Below are 19,235 nucleotides of genomic sequence, written 5' to 3'. Positions count from 1 at the left end.
AGGAGGGCAGGGCTTGGGCATGGAGCGTGGCCTTGGGCCTCCTTGGCCCTGAGTTAAGGCTTGACCTTAACCTCGCCCCACCCAGGCCTTGAGGCCTGGGAGGGGCGTACAAGTACAGGGCAGTTGGATGAGTAGGACAGGCTGCTGCCCTGGCCCTGCTTTCCTCTCTCCTCGGTCAGCCCATTATCCTTCCACTTCTGCATCCCTCCAAATGGCCCCTCCCCTGTTCTATCCTGTTGTCTGAATCCCAGAGCCATTTAACCCTAATTCCTGTTCCTTGACCAAGCAGTCTTCCCAACTCCTATGCGTCTGGCAGAGTCCTGGCTGAGAGGCCCCCTCCTCTGTAAAGTCTTGATGCCTCAGGCAGTCTTATTCCCCCACCCCTTGCTTAAGAGCAACTCTGTGTCCCCAGCCCATGTGGTAGGACAATTTTGATCCCCAGGTAGATTGTAAACCAGACCTACCCTCAAAAATCCTCCAAGCTGGAGAAAGATAGAGTTGGATACAGATAGTCCCAGCCTCCTGCAATAGGGGTGGGCCAAAGGAAGTGACAGGGCTTAGGAGAGCCCAAAAGGTGTGAGACCTGGGGCTTTGTGGGATGTATAGAAGTTCCACAGGCCCAAGAGACATGGCAGAAATTACACGTGCAGAACTTTGAAGGCCAGAGACAGCATGAGGCTTTGGAGAACTGTAATGAGGACAGATGTGGTGGAAAGAGGATGTGGGGCTGGGGTTCTAGATGCGGGGGGGGGAGCGAGAGATGGAGGGAGGCTGTTCCGTTCCTTCTTCCTCTGCCCTAAGATAAGAAGGACAGTGTTCCTTCTGGGAAACAGCCAGGGCAGGGGTTAGAGGAGCACACTTGACTTGCAGTTAGTCTGGGTCTCACCACAACTCTGCAAGGCAGGAGGTTAAGATGCTCGTTTTAGTTGGGGAAACCGACACCTGGAGCGCAGAAATGACGTACCCAAGGCGACTTGTGGGCAGGAGCTGACTGTGGGCGCTGGGCTTCCACCATTTCCTGGGCTAGTGGCTGGAGGTCTCCAGGCCTCTACTTCCCCCTGTCCGGCTCAAAGGGCACATGGGAGGTGTGGGAGGGGTTGAGATGGCCTAGGGGGCCAGATGATGGGAATGGAGGCCAGGCTCAGGATGTGACCCCCATGGCTGTGGTTTCCCATGGGAGCCAGGCAGAGAGGGTCTATTCTTAGCTTCAGGCAGGAAAAGGCTGAGGTAGGGGGGGTTAGGAGCCAGCTTGAGGGACAGACGCTGGGTGGACATTGAGCCTGGGGTGGGGGGCGTCATGGGACAGCTGAGTAGGTGTGGTGCCTCTAGTTTGCCTCCAGAGGGGTCTGACACCCAGTTTGTGGCCCTGCCCAGCTCTCTCACCTTCTATGGCTCCCCAGTGCCCCAGTGTAAGCCCAGCTGCTGGGCCTGTTGCCCTGCCCTGGACACACCTGCTGCCTTTTTCTCTGTAAGGCAGGCCTCACTCTCCTTCTCTGCCGCGCCATCCTTCCAGGCCCTGCATTTCCTTCAGGGAGCCATTAGTGTCCCTTCTGGGGCTCCCCCAGCCCCAGTGCCTCCCCAGCCCCAGCCTGACTTCTTGCCTGAAGGACATCTGAGGCCAGCTCTCCTCCCTCTGGACTGGGGGCTCCTGGCTCAACATGCACTCAGCAAGTTCTGGGCATAGCCACCTTGCTCTGCCTTTCCATAGCCACCACCCCCTCCCTTAGGGTCGACCCCCTGCCTGAAACTGCAGAAGAGCCAGGATGCTGGGGATGGGAGGACGAGCAGCTGAGGAAACAGGCTGGGAATGGGAGGTTGGAGAAACTCAAGTTCTAACTCTGCTGCTTTCTAGGCTTGAAAACATGAGCCTCTGTGAGCTTGTTTCCCCAGATGGACATAAATGCTCCCTTGTGGGGCTCGTGTGAGGGCCAGAAAACACTGGCTAAAAGCCAGGCCATCCACACCACGTAGAGCCCATGGTCTGAGAACAGAACAGAACCCTAACCACCTGGTGACCAAGCACCGCACTAGGGGTCAAAGTGCCTCCTGGCTGTGCCCCCAACTCAACCCTTGCTACCAGAGGCCTGTCCCACACTCAGGGACAGTGGAGCAGGCCAGGGAGCAATTGGCAGTGGCTGCCTAGAGGAGTCTAAGATTGCTACTGATGTCTGTGAAGGGTTCCAAAGGGGATGGATATCGTCACAGTATGGCATCACAGTGTGGGTACTGCCATACAGGTATTCTTTATCCTGGACCAAGCTGGCTGAGGCAGGGAGTGGGTGCCCCTTGACCAGATGCTCTTCCCTGCTGAGTCCCTAAGCCCTGCTGTCTAGAATGTGTTCACTGCCATGCGAGCTTGTGTGGAGTGGGTCAGGGCCGTGTGGGCCAGAGCTAAAGCACAGGTTCCTGGGATATCGTTAAGTCAGGGTTGGGAGATGACCAGTGGCCTGGGGAGCGTCAGTCTTGGCACTGTGTACACTGGGGCCAGATCCCACTCTGTGGGGGACCCCGGGCACTTGTGGGGGGTGAAGCAGTCGCCCTGGTCCCCATGCACTCAATGCCAGGAGCCCCCCCAAGTCCGTGACATCCACAGATGTCCCCAGACACTGCCGCATACTGTCCCTGGGCCTGGCTGAGCAGCTACTCACCTCTTGGAGTGTTTAGGATCACAACCTCCTTCTGAGAAGTGAGGCTGAGGGTGGGGACAAAGATGGAGGAAACCCTCAGGCTGGGAAGAGCGCCCTCAAACTATCATTGACTATTTTTAGGTGTTGTGGTTGTTTTCAAAAGGTCTCCTTAGTTGTTTAGTGCCTTAGTTGTAACAGATGTGCTGTGGTTATGGAAGCCGTTAACAGTGGAGACAGCTGGGTGTGGGAACATTAGACTGTTTTTGCAGCATTTCTGAAAATCTAAAATTAATCTAAAATAAAATGTTTATTAAAAAAACATGCAATCTCACAAGTAGATCAATTAAATGAAAATAAACAAGATTTCCCCTCCCCCCCACCTAAAAAAGTCTTTTTAGAGAAATAACCTGAAATGTTTCCAGGTGAAACAGGGTGTTTGGGCAGCGCTGTCTGAGGAGCTGGAAAGCGGCCCTTGAGGCTTCTTCCCACTTAAGGTTGGAAATATCTCCATAAGAAAAAGTTAAAAAGAAATCTGTCCCTGGGAGTTCGCTGGTAGCACAGCGGGTAGCCAGTGTTGTCACTATAGTGGCTGGGGTCACTGCCATGGCGTGGGTTCGATCCCTGGCCTGGGGACTTCTGCATGCCGTGGATGCAGGAAAAAAAAATATCTGTTTCTAGGGTTGGCTGGCCTGGTGGATGATTTCAGTCTGTGACTGGGTGAGTGATCGTACCTGTCAGGCCCTCGTCTGTCCCTGTCTGGGACAAGGGATGAGGAGGGCAGCTCTGGCAGCTGGGAAGGAAGCTGCCTTGAGGGATGCCCAAAGGACCAGGCCAGAGGAGGCACTGCAGCCACACCCAAGGGCTAGGTCATGGGAACTCTTGCGCTCTACGGCCATGGAAGGATGTTCCCAGACCTGATGGTGGGTGATGTCATGTCCTCCATGCCCATCGGGAGGAGACTGACCCACAGCCAGCACCATGGGCGAGCTGGGGGGACAGCAGAGCTGATGGTGGCCCTGGATGGCCTGGAACCTGGATCCCGCCGGTCCTGCAACTGCCGGCCATGTAGAGGGGCTGATCAACACCTGGCAAGCTCCCAGCAGCCCTGGCTTAGGGCAGGTGATGTGGGGCTTGGTCGTGTGACTCGTGTTGAGTTCCCTGGCTCTGAAAATTCCATCAGCAGCTCCTCCCGTGCTTCAGCGCCCCAGGCCAGCCTGTCCATGTGTCCCCTGAACTTTTCGAGGGAGGCTCTGCCGTGACCCCTGTTCACACTCTGCCAGAGGGGAGGAGGCTGCCAGCTTTGCAGGCCCGCCGGGGAGGTCGCAGGGCTCCGGGACGAGGCCTGGCCATCACCGCCGGTAGCGGTAGCGCTTGAAGTGGAACCAGAGCTGGAAGATGCCATTGGCAAACTGGCAGCGGAAGCCATGGCGGTGGGAGTATTCCCACTCGCGGTTCACAATCTTGAAGGCGATGTCCTCGTAGGGTGGCCCAGCGTGGAAGCGCAGGGTGGCGAAGTCCTTGTTGTCGGAGCAGGCCTCCAGGAAGTACTCGGGCGTGGAGCGCTTGTCGATGAGGTCTGGATAGAAGATGTTGAATTTGTAGCCCTGCACGATCTTGGGCGGGGGGTTGTCGAAGTCATAGTGCGTCTGGTTGTACTTATTCCACTCGAAGCCTGTGTGCACACGGTTGAAGAAGCGCGGCTTCCGCGGCCGGTACTTGTCAGCCCACAGGTAGGCTTTGCCGGTCAGCGGCATCTCCACGCTGAACTGTGCCTCGTCCTGGCCCATGCCCTCCTTGGCCCGCCGGAAGAAGATGTCCTCGGCGCTCTCGCTTGCGTCGCCTGCAGGAAGGGCCAGTTAAGGGACCATGGCACCGCCAGCCTCCCTCCTTGGTCTCACTTCCCCCTCCCAGGCCTCTTGCTGGAGAAGCTGAGGTCCACAGAGGGGCAGCCCCCAATGTGCCCACCTGCCCTGTGCCCCGTCCTCCTGGCTGGGCACCAAACACCAAGTGAACCCTGCTGAGCTGGCCCAAGAGTCTGGCAGTTAGAGGCCCACAAGGCGCTCCCTCCCTCGGGGGGTCAGGACCTTAACAAGCCTGTCTCCCCTCAGTACCAGGGAAGAGGACGGCTGCCCAGGGAGCCCAAGGCCCGGGCAAACGGGTGGGGTAAGGAGCTCACAGCACCACTGGGTGCAGGAAGTAAAACCAAGCATCCCTGTGTGGGTGGGGCAACGACTGAGCAAGTGAACCAGTGAATGGACGGAGGCTGAGAGCAGATTCACCCCTGGACTCCCTCCGCCCCCGCCACACACCTGTGACCTGGAGCTGCTGCCGGGACAGCAGCAGGCGCTGCAGGTCTTCATCTGGCTCCAGCACGTGGGCGTCCAGTGGCAGCTCATGGGCTGTGAGCAGCCGCGGGCTGTACTTGCCAGCGTCGTAGTCGTCCAGGCTCTGCTGGATCAGATCTTCTTCCATGAGCACCGCCTCCCCATCGGCCTCGGCCTCCGCCGGCGCTGCTCCTTCTGCCACCTCGGCCTCAGCACCGCCCTCCGAGGAGGGTCCAGGCGGGGTGGGAGCGGGGTCCTCTGGCTCCACACTGCGGAGACACGGTGGGGATGGGCTGAGGCAGTGGACAGCGGGCGGGGCCCCCAGCCCCAACGGGGAGTCCATACCCCTGGCCTACCTGTGGCTGGGAGACTGCGGCTCCTGCTTGAGAATGGGGAACAGGGGCTCGCTCTCCACCCCCTGCTCCTGTTTCAGTTTGTACAGCTTCTGCCGCAGCACATCCTGGTGCCGCTCTCGGAGCCTGGAATTTAGGCTGGGTGGTCACCTTGACACTCCAAGGGGAAGTCTCCTCAGGCTTTCTCATGCCCTGCAGCACCCTCCCCCCCGCCACTTTGGCTGCAAGGGCCTGGAGGCCAAGGGGGCAGCAAGTGACCACAGCACAGGTGGAGGCTCTGCCCAGGTGAGGCCAGTTCAAGGCCCAGGTTTTTGGCCATGAGAAAATGGGATTCCGAGTCATAGACCCTGGAGAGCTGTCCCTTGGCCAGGAAGGGGCAGGTCCCTGTACCGGGGCATTCACATGCAGGCTGACTTAAGGGCCAAGCAGGGCCGGAACAGGACACAGGGAAGGTGTGGAAGTGTTTAAATTTAGAAGCACTACTGCTTAGAAGTAGCAGCAGACAGGCGCTGTGTTTACACAGTGGTGCCAAGGACTGGGAGAACTCGTGGGGGGGGGTGCTAAGGAAGGGGGGACGTGCTAAGGAAGGGGGGACGTGCTAAGGAAGGGGGGACGGTGGCCTCTGGGGCTTCCTGTGATGCCTGATGACCAGGGGAAAACAAAGAGCAGGTGCTCAGTAAAGGCTGGAAAGAAGGCGGGCAGTCTGCTGAGTGCCAGGTGGGAGGCCTTCTGGCTGGGGTGCTGCCCTGCCGCTGGCTGGAAGGCCCCGTTGGCTCACCTGGCACGTGCCATGTGGGCGCGCAGCTGCTGCAGCAGGCTCTCCCAGTAGCCCATGTCCAGGTTGGGGCCCCCGGCCCGGATCTTTCCCTCGATGCCCTGGAAGATGACCTGCAGCTGGCTGTACGTCTTCCCCTTGAAGACCGACTGCACATCAGAACTGACCGAGGCATTGACCCCCTCTCGCCGCTCACCTGCAGTGGGGTGGAGGCTGCTCACCGTGGGGCTGGGCCTAGGTCCTAACCTCTCTGCTCTCCCCACAATCATCTCAGCTGCCAGGGCCTTGTCTCCTTCCTGACATGGGGTTCGGTCCTGACTGGATCCCTTGAACATTAAGCTGGTGACAGGATGCGGATCCCAGCCAGGATGGTTCTGACTCCCTGGGCATCAGGGAGGCTGGCAGGCATTTCAGACTCAGCCCTCCCCTAGTGATTCTGACCTGCCAGTCAAGTCTGAGCACCTGGACCCAGACTGCCTGCCCTGTACCACGTGGAGCCAGGAGGGTTTACCTGGTAGCCGAGCCCTCCAGAGTTCAGATCCTGCTCTGCCAGTCCCTGCTGTGTGACCTGGGGCTCAGTTTTTCCCCTCTGTGAAACCCAGGGAGACCAAACCTGGCCCGCTCTGTCCTGCAGGGGAGCCTGTCCCAGCACCTATTATGGGCTGTGGTGCCCAGGCACACGCTGCCCGCACCCACCTTGCTAGACCTGGAGGCCTCTGAGGGTCAACATGGTGCCTGACGTGACCTCTTCATCACAATGGCCTCCTTGTTTACTGCTCAGCAGACCCCAAGCTTGTCCTCCACCCCTCTGCCCCAAGGCCTTTGCACATGTGGGAGGTGCCTTCCACCAGCAATAAGTTCTTCCTCCACCCAATTCACCTCCTAGATCTCACCCGTCTTCAGTCCTCAGCAAGAACATCCCTTCACTGGGAAGCCTTCCCCGACCACCAGATTGCTCCCCTGGCCTGGATGCCCTACTCCAGGCTTCCCAGCAGCAAGGACTGTCCCGGGTCTCCAGCTGTTTCCTGTGCTGGGCCCAGCTGTTGTGAATGTGGGGGCAGGTGGCTAGCTTTTGCTTGCCACTCAAAGGCTGGCTTCTGTGACCCCTGCCAGTGGACAAAGGGTCCCAGCTGATCAGAATCCCTTCAGCCAACCAACTGGGGACCCTGGACTCAGCATCCTGAGACTCCACCCTCTGCTGGGCTTCCAAGCAGCCCTGAACCCAGCGGAGGACCCACAGGGCCAGCACTCTGGCCTCAGTTTGTGGCAGGTGCATAAATATCACAGGACCTCCATGAATTTGATGATACCCCGCCACCCCCAACCCATGCCCCGAAATGGACCACGTCCTGCACTTGACTCAAACAGAAGCTGAGCCAGCACTCACTCAAAAGGATGGAACCACCAAAGAAAACTTAAAACCCAAACAGTCCCCATGGTCGCTCCTCCCACGGAAGCCACAGCTGCTAAACAATTGTTTAAGGGAAGCCAGGTTCTGGGTTTGGACGCCACCCAAATGTCTAGCAACAGACCCAGCTGGAGCTTGCCTACTGAGTGCCTCTGCGACAGCGCTTCAGGAGAGCAGGCAGCACCGGGAGCAGGGGGGCCCAGTCTAGGTGGGGGGAAGGCATGTCCTCAGAGATGCCTCTGGGAGGCCCACAGGGATTGTAAGGGGAGGGAGCCAATGGGAGAGCATAGGGCATCTGGGGACCTGCTTTCTACCGCACACCCTGTTGTTAGGATTTCCCAGCTTAAAAAAAAAAAAAAAAAAAAAAAAAAAGTGGGGGAGAGGGAAGAGGAAAGGGAAAGGGAAGGCCAGCATCCATGGGACTTGGGAACAGTGGAATCAAACCTTGCAACTCCCTTCTCTTGGAAATGAGGCCGAAAGAAGAAACAAACACAGAGAACCAGGAGGGAACAGAAGGGGGACACAATGTCCCTTCACACTGTTCCTCAGCCACAGGTGGGGCTTCTGCATCTGAAGGAAACAGCCCTGATCCCTGAGCTGCAAGACCCAGCCCTGTGGCCGGAGAGGGAAGACACTTCCTGACTGTGCGGATCATAACGGTGGGTGCTGTTCTGAGTGCCTGACAACCACGCACTCACTTCTATTCACGTGACCCTCCCAGGGGTGTTTTCTCATCCTTGTGCAACAAAAGGGACAACTGGCCTCTTGGGAGACTGCCAAATGGTCCCTGGTATCCACAGCGGCCTGGGTTTGTACTCAGGGTCGTAACTGCTGTTCTGTCCAAGGGCCCTGCAGCACCCTCCTGACCAGCCCCATGGCACCAGAGGAGATGTTTTTGGACACACATGTCTTTTCTTTCTTTCTTTTTTTTTTTTTTTTTGCTTTTTAGCGTAGCAGGTGTGGCATATGGAAGTTTCCAGGCTAGGGGTCCAATGAGAGCTGCAGCTGCTGGCCTATACTACAGCCACAGAAACACAGGATCCGAGCTGAATGGTTAACCCACTGAGTGAGGACAGCGATGGAACCCAAATTGTCATGGATACTAGTTGGGTTCCTTTCCACTGAGCCACAACGGGAACTCCCTGGACATGCATTTCTTTTTTTCTTTTGCCTTTTTAGGGCTGCACCTGCGGCATATGGAGGTTCCCAGGCTAGGGCACTAATGAGAGCTGTAGCTGTTGGCCTGCACCACAGGTGCAGCAACATAGGATCTGAGCCGTGTCTGCGACCTACACCACAGCTCACGGCAACGCCAGATCCTTAACCCACTGAGCGAGGCCAGGGATCAAACCCGCAACCTTACGGATGCTAATCAGATTTGTTTCCACTGAGTCACAATTGGAACTCTTGGGACATGCACTTCTTTCCTTCTTTTTTTTTTTTTTTTTTTTGCTTTTTTTTTAAGAGCTGCACCTGCGGCACATGGAGGTTCCCAGGCTAGCGGTCTAATCGGAACTGTAGCTGCCAGTCTACAACACAGCCACAGCAATGCAGGACCCAAGCCGCGCCTGCGACCTGCACCACAGCACACTGCAACCTCATGGATACCAGTCGGATTCGTTTCTGCTGCACCACAACAGGAGCTCCTGAACATGCGTTTCTGGTGGCAGTCTCTTTCTTTCTCTGGAAATTACTACAGGATGCACCCTGCTAAGACGTCTGAGACACAAAACCCCACTTAAAGATAAAAGATGTTCCTCCTTTTCCTAAGAGGAAGGAAACCACCCGAATGACCCTATCTGAGCAATGGATATTTACACAGGCTCAGGGAAGGGAGCGCATTTGTCCTCAGCCACTGAGGGTGGGTGAAAAGAGCAAGAGCTTAGCGATATGGACATCGGTAGCCAGTAGCTTCACAAGTTCCCATCACAGCTCAGTGGAAACCAATGACTAGTATCCACAAGGACGCAGGATCAATCCTTGGCCTTGCTCAGTCAGTTAAGGATCCGGTGTTGCTGTGAGCTGTGGTGTAGGTTGCACATGAGGCTCAGATTCAGCATTGCTGTGGCTATGGCTGTGAGTGTGACCCTATATAAAAAAAAAAAAGGCCAGTAGCCTCAGGGAAGTGGGAGGGTGGGAGAGGTGGGACTGAGCTTTTAGGACAGTTGCTCTCAACTGGAGTTGAATCTGACTCCCCCCAGGGGACACTGGGGCATGTCAGGGGACATGTGTGGCTGTCATGCCTGAGGGGCTCCTGGCACGAAGTAGGTGGGGCCCGGATGCTCTTCTACACCCCACAGCAACCAGGATGGCCCCACAGAGACTGGTCTGGGCCCATATGTCAACAGTGCTAGGGGCAGACACCCTGCTTTAGAGCATGTTTCCCTTCCAATTATATGCATGCAATCATTTTGATGAAAAGAAAAGTTGATTAAAAGCAAACGCCAGGCTCCAGAGGTTCCCGCAAAGCAGAGTCAGGTCCTACTCTCAAACAGACTGAGCCTCTGCTGAAAACTTGAAACCCAAACAGAAAAGCCTCGCTGGCGCTGCTCCCACGGAAGCCAAGCGCTCAGTGATTGTTTAAAGGAAGCCAGCGGGTGCTGCTGGGTGAGCCCCCACCCCAGCTGGGGAGCTGCCGGCAGGACCAGCTGCCCAGCACCCGTGCTGCCCCCTGGTGGCCTGCAGAGAGGCCCTGGCAGGGTCACAGAAGCCACAGAGCGGAAACAAGCCTGCAGAGGGCCGGAATCTTCGGTTGAACCACCTGGCCCCCAGTGGCTCCCACCAGACCCTGATGTGCCTCCCCGAGGGCACAGCCCGATGTGTTTCTGGTGGTCCGGCCCACATTACCTGGCCCCTTGCCCGAGGCTTCCAGCTTGCGGAGTTTGGAGATCTCATCCTCCGTGATGATGGTCATGTCCCGCCAGAAGTCGGCATTCTTGCCCTGCTCCAGCTCCATGTACACCTGGAGGCGGAGGCGCAGACAGTGCGTGAAGGCACGCCCGGGTGTGGGTGTGGCGGTGGGACAGGCAGCAGGGCAGTACCTGGATGTCCTCCAGCAGGTCCTCCATGTCGGCCACCGTGAGGCCATTGAGGAAAGTGTAGGGCTCGTGCATCTCCACGGCCAGGTCGTCGTCCTCAGCGCTGATGTACTTGGCCAACAGATCAATGGGCTTGGCCCGCCCATCCCGGATGCGGATCTTGGAGCTGCCAGAGAGCAGAGGGCAGTGTCAGATCCGGGGGTGTGCCCTCCCTCTTGAAGACCCTGCCCTTGAGGGTTGACCAGGCTGGAAGCCAGGGGAGCAGTCCAGCCCACAGTGGGTGTGGTCAGAGAAGGCTTCCTGGAAGAGAGGGCATCAGGTGAAGAAGCAAGACAGGTCAGTCAGCAAAAAGACAAAAAAATAAAATAAAATAAAATTGGAGTTCCCAGAGTTCCTGTCGTGGCGCAGTGGTTAACGAATCCGACTAGGAACCATGAGGTGTGGGTTCAGTCCCTGCCCTTGCTCAGTGGGTGAAGGATCCGGCATTGCCGTGAGCTGTGGTGTGGGTGGCAGACGCAGCTGAGATCCCACGTTGCTGTGGCTCTGGCGTAGGCTGGCAGCTACAGCTCTGATTCGACCCCTAGCCCAGGAACCTCCATATGCCACAAGAGCGGCCCTAGAAAAGGCAAAAAGACAACAATAAATACATAAAAGACTGGTCAGTCAGAAGACATGGCCCTGACAGGGGCAGAGATAGGAGGCGGGGTCTAAAGGGCAGTGGGTGGGTGGGGACAGAGGGCAGAGAGGGCAGCCAAGGGTGAAGGACCTGGAGCCTCAGCGCTGTTCACAGGGACACTCATGAGAGGCGGACCCTGGTCCAACCCCAAAGAGCCCCTCGGCCAGGCAGAGCTGACCCCTGGGGACTGGTAGACAGCAAGGTGAGAAGTGGGCTGGGCCTGGGCTGATACCCCGTGACACCGTGTGACCTTAAGGCAACTCACAAGGCCCAAGGAGCTTCACTTTTCTTGTCTGTGAACAGGGCTTACGAATGAACCACCTTGTGGGCGGTGGGCAGGAGGGCCCAGCCAGTTGGGGCTGGCCAAGAACCCAGCACCCTCTCTTCAGAGGTGTGTTCAGATGTCCCCCCAGCCCCATAGGGGGAAACAGGCATGATGAAGGAAGCAGACGAAAAGTGGTGCCAGAAAGGGGGTCAGGGAGGGACCCCAAGGGAGTAGTGGGTAGAGACCCGAGTGGCAAAGGGCAGCCAGGGTGGCAGGCTCCAGGCAGCAAGGCTGGGCTCCAGAAAGAGGGGAGAGAAGATAGAGGGCCCTGCACTGCCCGCACCGCAGCTTGGCCTGCTGGAGGTGGAAGTTGTCCTCCTGCTCCTCCCATGTCTTGAAGTGCTCTGCTTCCTTCTCCCGCTGCAGCATCTCCAGCTCCTGCTCCCGCATGGCCTTCTCCCGCTCCCGCTCCAGCCGCAGCTGCTTCACCTGGGGGGCACACAGGCAGGATGAGGGTACAGCAGCAGACCATGTGGGTCTGTGGGTTCTACCCTGCATCCTCTCAGGCCCTGGGGTTTCTTTAGTGTTTCCCTAGTATGGGGGCAGGACAATAACCATGCCTTGGCCCTAGACTGCTGGCTCTGGGCAAAGGAATTGGTCCAGAGATGCCTGAGGCTCTGGGTAGACCCTGGGGCAGAAGGGGCCCTCTTTCTTCTAGAGACACAGCAGCCAGGGCCCCTTCAGCCACCCTGCAAGGAGGGCTTTAGTCAATCCCAGAGGCTAGCAGAGCCTAGGTGGGGAAAGAGCTCTCTGGAATCACTGTCTGAGCCCCTGGATCCCACCATGCCTAAAGCCAATGTCCCCCGACCTTTCCATGTAAGCCAATCAGGTGACTCTTGACATAAGCCAGGGTGAGCCAGCCTTGGAGCCCTCAGGAAGGGAGGGTAGCCTGGGGCGCCCCACCTTCTGTAGCTCTAGCCGGTTGTCCTCCTGGATCCTCTTGTTCCGCTCCTTCAGCTCTTTCTCCTCCAGATGGCTGATCCCCTTCTTCTCCAGGGCCTGGAAGGGCCAACCACATGCCCATTAAGGGGAGATGCCTCCTTTTGCCACCTTCCCCAGGAACACCCAGCACTGCCTTCCAGGCGCTGGTCTATGAGGTGGAGACCCACCAGACCAGAGCATGGCTCTGCCGATGAGCACAAGGCTGAGGGAGATGGGACCTACCCACGGCCACACCCCAACTTCCACTGGAAGATGCGGCCCCAGTAGCTCAGTACGTTCCAACAGCGCGGTGCCCTTGTCTCTGAGCTGTGTGCTCATAGAGGAGAGGCAGCCCCACCCTTGCTGGACTCATGAAGTCACACACAGCAGAGTCTTCCTCGGGGCCTGGTGCTTTACATAAAAGCCCAGCTGCACCAGCTAGATGGTGTCCAAGCCCTCGGCAGGTCAGACCCCAGCTGACAGGGGGAGAGGCAGAACCAGCGCCCAAACAAGATGGAAAGCATACCTGCTGGGTATGACAAGCTGCCCTGCTCACAGACCCCTTGAAGCACCGAACACAGCAAGCAGTTCCACCCTGTCGGGGGGAACCCCTGTCGGGGGGAGCCTCTGCACAGGCTCCTGGAGCCCCTTCGCTCCCTCAGCATCATCTTACAATTGTTGCTGGTGCCAGGTGCCAACCTCTCTGGGCTCTGAGGGGTACTCAACAAGCCCCTGTGCCACCAATGTGGCACAGGGCTGCCCAGTCGAGGCCACCCCTCACCGCCCAGGGTGCTCTTGGCCTCCTCAGCCCCAGCCTGGGCCGCCACACAGATTGACAAGGACCGTGCTTCCCGTCTGCATGGCCACACAGAACAGCAGCTGACAGCATAGGCAGGAGGTGGACAGCCTCATTTCAGACCCCAGGTCTCTGCCCTTGGCGAGCGGCCTGGTGGCCTGATGCTGACAAGGCTGCGGTGAGGAGAGCCAACACGTGAACACACACACAGGGCCCTCTGACCCACACCTGGCACAGAGGCACATCTGTGACCAACATCATGCCTGACCAGCCACCCTGAGGACATGGAAACAAGATGTGTGATGTCACCCAAAGTGCTGGGCTGCCTAGCACCTTCCCTGGACTAGAGAGGCTTCAGAGGCCGAGCTGGGACTGACCCCAAATGTGCTTCTCGCCGGAGGGCCAATGGAGGCCTCCCCTTAGAGGAACGCCTGGAGGCCAGCCAATTCATTTAGTGAGTGTCTTCTGCGTGCCAGGGCCTACGGTTGGAACCTGCCCCCTGGAGCTCACAGTCCAGCAGGAATTACATGCTAGAAAGTGCGATGTGTGTTTAGATGTCATCACCTCTGCAACGAGACAATTTCAGAACTGCGTGTTTAAACTACAGCTGTGGCAGCCGCCTGCCACCCGCCTTCATTCCCTCCTCTGTACTCTTGGCTAATTGCCTTAGTTATAGTCAGTCTCCCCCAAGAGACTGCAGGTATGTGACACATGGCCAGGACCCACGCAGTGTCCGGCACCCGGCAGATGTGTGGGTCACGTTTGCTGATAGAGCACTAGGAAGGGAAAGGCAGTGCCCTAATAAAGAATTCCGGGGTCCTGAGGGACCAAGGGACGTATGTCAGCAGAGAATTGAAGGGTGAGAAAGAACCAGCCTTGGGAAGGGCTGGAGAGCCTTCCAGGGAGAGGAAGGGTGAGTGCAAAGGCCCTGAGGTGGTTGAGCCCAGAGTGCAGGTGGCTCGCCAAGACGTCTTCTGCCAGTGCCCGCCTGCTCTCATCCTCCCCCACCACTGTGTCAGGTCGAACTGCGTCCTCCAAAAAGACAGGTCCACTCCCAAGCCCCAGAACCTGTGAATGGGACCCATTTGGAAAGAGGATCTCTGTGGATGTAATTAGTTGATACCATAGTGGGTCAGGCTGGGCCCTAAGCTAAAGACTGGTGTCCTTGTAAGAAGAGGGACATTTGGATAGAGACACAGGAGAAGGCCGGGTGAAGACAAAGACATGGAGGGAAGACAGCAGTGTGACAACAGAGGCAGAGTGCAGTGACACAGCTATCTGCCAAGGGTGGCCGGCTGGAAGAAGCAAGAAAAGATTCTCCCCTAGAACCTCCGGAGGAAATGTGGCTCTGCCGACATCCTGATTTTGCACTTCTGGCCTCCAGAACTGGGGGGGAGGTTCTAGTGTTTTAAGCCACGTGCCCAAGGCCACCATTGGCAGGTAAGAGACTGTGTCGTTTTCATCTCAAGGACGAGGTGACAGCTCTGAGGTGATCGTGGAATGCTACCCTGGGCGTATGATGCTGAGAACCTGTTCTCCCGTCACGCCTGAGGTTAGGCTGGTTCTGTGGGCAGAAGGCACTGAAATTCTACACTGCAAGAGACAGTCCAGGTGGTGAAAACTGGCAGAATTCAGTGTGCATGTGCATAAGGACGCACGCTCAACAGCAAGGTACAAGCTGGGAACGTGTGCTGGGAACGCCACAGTCTTTTAAAACAGAAGCTGTGAACAGTGTCTGAAGCACAAAGCAGCAGAAAGACAGGCAGGACCTGCCAGGACCAAGCGCCAGGGCCCACGGCGGCTGCACCGGGCTCACCTTGTTCCAGATGAAGGCGCCCAGCAGGTTGTTGTCACCAAAGGGGTTGTCGGTGTTGGTGTAGCCCATGTACTCCTCGCCCCAGCCCATCTTCTCCCGCTTCTTCCTCTCCTTGGCCTCCTTCTTGGCCAGCCGCCGTGCCCGCTTCTCCTCAGGTGTCTCAAAGGCCTTCATCAGCTCCTCCTGCTGCTTCCGCTCCTCACGCAGCCTCAGTCGCTCCTGCAGGCTCTGCCGCTGGCTCAGGGCTTCCGCTGCCTCCCGGGGGCTTGCGGGGTGGTCTGGGGATGCAGAGCTAGACGCCGAGGAGCCCGGGGTCCAGGAGCGTGTTTGCCGGCGCCGGCGGGCCCATCGGCCCCGCTGTTGCTGCCGTTCATCGCCAGAGTCGGACTGAGAGGACAGGTCCTGGGAGCGCCAGTGGGGCGGTGGGGGGCTCCGGCTCTGCCTGCCTCGCCGCTGCCGCCACCGCTCTTCATCTGAATCTGACCTGTGGAGGGAAGCCACAGAGCTCTGCTCATGGCCTGCTGGCCAGGCATCCATTCCACAGCTGTTTAGCGGGCTCCGAATGGGTACCAGGAGCTGTTCTAGGTTCTGGGGACAGAGCGATGACCAAAACATTGACAATCCCTGCTTTGCAGTGTCAACAAGTAAACACACAGTGTGACACTAGATGGTACAATGAATCACAAAGATAGTGATGTGGCATTAGGGCATGGGGAGGTCAGGGGGGATCTCTCCGAGGAGGTAACATTGGAGAAATAGGGAAGGGAGTTTTGGGGAGATGGTGACCTAGACAGAGGGCACAGCAAGAGCAAAGGCCCTGGGGCAGGAATTTACTTGGCATATTCAAGCAGTAGCAGGTAGGTCTGTGTGGCTGGAGCGGAGTGAATAAGGGGGAGTGCAGGAGGGAGGGAGGGAAGGCTGGGGCCAGATGGTGCATGAGCTGTAAGCGCTGTCCAAGGTGTCAAGGGAGGGCTTACAGGAGTGGTGTTTAACTGGTCCTACAGGATGGGAGGAGTGAACTGGAGAAACAATGGCAGGAAAACAGAGCCATGGAAGGGCACTACAGGCAGGGAAGGCAATCTATGAACACTGGGGGTAGATCCTTTAATGTTGGGGGCCTCTGAGAAACTAAATATGTCTTAATTTTATTAAATGCTCCACTTATTAAGCTCAAGTCAAAAAATCTACACCATGAGGAGTGAGCTTGTGGCACGCCAGGTTAAGGATCCAGTGTTGCTGCAACAGCTTGGGTTGCTGTTGTGGCATGGTTTCGATTCCTGGCTTGGGAACTTCTGCAGGCTGCAGGTATGGCCCAAAACAAACAAACAAACAAACAAACAAACACTTACACCATGAAAACCAATTATTTTGAAGTCCTTAAATACAAACTACAAATTTGGTCAAATCTTCATAAATGACACAGACTCTTAATTCCTTATCTAGGGCGGCTAAGTCTTGTGAATAACTAAAATCTTCAGAAAACACAGAGTTCCTGTTGTGGCTCAGTGGTAACGAACCCTATTAGTATCCATGAGGATGAGGGTTCCATCCCTGGCCCCATTCGGTGGGTTAAGGATCCAGTGTTGCTGTGAGCTACGGTGTAGGTCACAGATGCAGCTCAGATCTAGTGTGGCTGTGGCTATGGCTGTGGCTGTGGTGTAGGCCGGCAGCTGCAGCTCCAATTTGACCCCTAGCCTGGGAATTTCCATATGCCCAGGTGAGGCCCTAAACAAACAAAAAGTAGCCACAGACAGTACGTGAACAAATGGGCATAGATTTGTAAATCTGGTCAATAAAATTTTATGTCTGGACACCAAAATTTGAATTTCTTTTCTCTTCTTCTTCTTCTTCTTTTTTTTTTTTTTTTTTTTTTTTTTTTTTTTGCTTTTTAGTGCCACACCCATGGCATATGGAAGTTCCCAGACTAGGGGTCTAACTGGAGCAACAGCTGCTGGCCTATGCCACAGCCATAGCTATGCTGGATCGGAGCCACATCTGGGACCTACACCACAGCTCACAAGGCAATGCTGGATCCTTAACCAACTGAGCAAAGCCAGGGATTGAACCCGCATCCTCATGGATACTAGTTGGATTCGTCACCGCTGAGCGATGACAGGAACTCTTCAAAATTTGAATTTCATCTAATTTTTACGTATCATGAAATATTACTCTTGATTTTTTTCCCCCTCATCATTTAAACATGTAAAAACTATTATTGGTCCACAGACTGTAGTTTGCTAAGCCTAGTTTTTTGTTTTTCTGGGTCTGTGGTGTACAACCTACACCACAGCTGTGGCAATGGCGGATCCTTTAACCCACTGCACAGGGCCAGGGATCAAATCTGCATCTCTGCAGGCACCAGACCCGCTGAAGTTGGATTCTTTTTTTTTTTTTTTTCAGCTTTTGTCTTTTGAGGGCTGCACCTGCAGCATATGAAAGTTCCCAGGCTTGGGGTGGAATTGGAGCTACAGCTGCTGGCCTACACCACAGCTCACGGCAACGCTGATCCCTGACCCACTGAGCAAGGCCAGGGATCAAAACTGCATCCTCATGGATACCAGCTGGATTCGCTTCCGCTGTGCCACAACAGGAATTCCCTGCAGTCGGATTCTCAACCTGCTGCACTGGGACTCCTAAACCCTGGTTTAAACCATCTCTTTACTATTTCTGCTACCTTCTTTCTTCCTAGAATTCCTGGATGGGAATAACCCTATGAGACTCAAAAGGAAAAGCCAGATCTCAAACCTAGAGGGTGATCAGCTATGTCTGACTAGTGCCAGTCTGGTTATGTGTGAAGAACAGGCTGGAGTAATAGGAGACAGTGCATATGGATGGAGAAGCCCCATTTAGGTCTTGGGGACAGAGATGAGGAAACATGGACCGTAGTGGGGCAGGGATTGGCCTGAGTGTCAGAGCCAGTTATGGGCTGAGCCAGCACTGGGACACAGGTCTGAGAGTCAGTCCCTATCATGGTGCTGATTTCTTTGTGTTGAAGCAGACTCAACTCAATCCAGGTGTTTCATCTCCAAAAGAAAAGGACCATGGGCTGAAGGGAAGCTAAGCACCAAGTCTGGGGAATTAACTGACTTCTGCCACCATCATCAACAATTCTCCCCTCTCACAGCCTACCTCCATTAGCAAGGGTTGTCACTTCTCCTTCTGAAATCCCTCTCAAATTGAGCTACTTTTCCCAGTGTACCTCATTACAGCCTACCTCTCCCGAAAGCCATCATCATCTGTTGCCTGGACAGCTGTACTATTTTTTTCCTCCCTGGTGTCACTCTTGCGTACCCACTCAGTCCCTTCTCCACGCGAAAGCAAGCGGGAGTTCTGCAAGGTAATCCAGATCACATCACTCCCTGGTTCAAAATCCTCCACAGCCCTCCAGATAACAGTCAAACCCTTTACCACGGTACGCACGACTGCACGATCTGGTCTCCTACTTTCTCTCCAAACTCATCTACTCCGCTCCGCCCCGCTCACTGCTCTTCTTGCTGTACCTCCAGCTACCAGGTGCCTTGCTTGGAATGCTTTTCACTTTCTTGTCGCTGTCTAGTTAATTCCGACGTGCTCAGACGTCCCCTTCTTCAAGAAGTCTTCCCTAACTCGGAGCCTCCCAACTCCCCGAGGGCTGGAGCCGGACCCACCAGCGCGGCTCACACAGCTACCCTACCTGCGATCCCGGCTCCTCCGCCTCCGCCTGCGCCGCCCCTCGTCGTCCCGGCGCCGTCGGCTTCTCCGCCCATGGCTCCCACTCCGACTTCGGCTCCGACTTCCGCTCCTACTCCGCTGTCTCCGGTTCCTGCGACCAGCGGACCGCGAACGCGAGCGTGTGTCCCGACCCATCGGCTGGGACGGTACCGGCGGCGCTGACACAAATATCCGGGGCCTGCGCCGGGGGCCTTCCTCCCTCGCGGCGCGTGCCTCGCTGCCCCGTCCGCGCCTGAACAGGAAGATAGGAACCCATCCCGCAGCCCCATACCGCGGGGACTCTGGAGCCCCGTAACCTCCAAACTGTCCTTAAGTGGGTCCTCTGTGACGGACTTCTGCCGGACTGTCGCCGCCAGGGATGGGGGACTCGCTCTTAAGGCAGTACTAAGGGCAGGCTCAGGTGGGTCCTCGCGCCTCAGGGAACCTGCATCTGTGGGCTGAGCAAGAGCGAATCAGGAACTGCGA

General features: G+C 56.5%; 1 protein-coding gene across 2 annotated transcripts; it reads right to left on the bottom strand.

Annotated features, from left to right (window-relative positions):
* On the bottom strand, window positions 2,230-18,970 carry CACTIN (cactin, spliceosome C complex subunit). Of its 2 annotated transcripts, XM_021084098.1 has the most exons (11): window positions 18,733-18,970; window positions 15,060-15,543; window positions 12,430-12,525; window positions 11,810-11,955; window positions 10,529-10,691; window positions 10,335-10,449; window positions 6,083-6,275; window positions 5,308-5,430; window positions 4,937-5,220; window positions 4,238-4,467; window positions 2,230-2,304 (listed from the first exon to the last, which is right to left on the bottom strand). In XM_021084098.1, the coding sequence occupies exons 1-11, from the start codon at window positions 18,903-18,905 to the stop codon at window positions 2,245-2,247; spliced, it is 2,067 nt and encodes a 688-aa protein (XP_020939757.1). In that variant the 5' UTR covers window positions 18,906-18,970; the 3' UTR covers window positions 2,230-2,244. The 2 variants fall into 2 exon arrangements, with proteins under 2 accessions (XP_020939757.1, XP_020939756.1); XM_021084097.1 differs by lacking the exon at window positions 2,230-2,304 and having other exon boundaries at window positions 2,916-4,467.

Source organism: Sus scrofa, chromosome 2 (genome assembly GCF_000003025.6).
Source record: "Sus scrofa isolate TJ Tabasco breed Duroc chromosome 2, Sscrofa11.1, whole genome shotgun sequence".
NCBI lineage: Eukaryota > Metazoa > Chordata > Mammalia > Artiodactyla > Suidae > Sus > Sus scrofa.
This window is presented reverse-complemented; position numbering and strand designations above follow the sequence as displayed.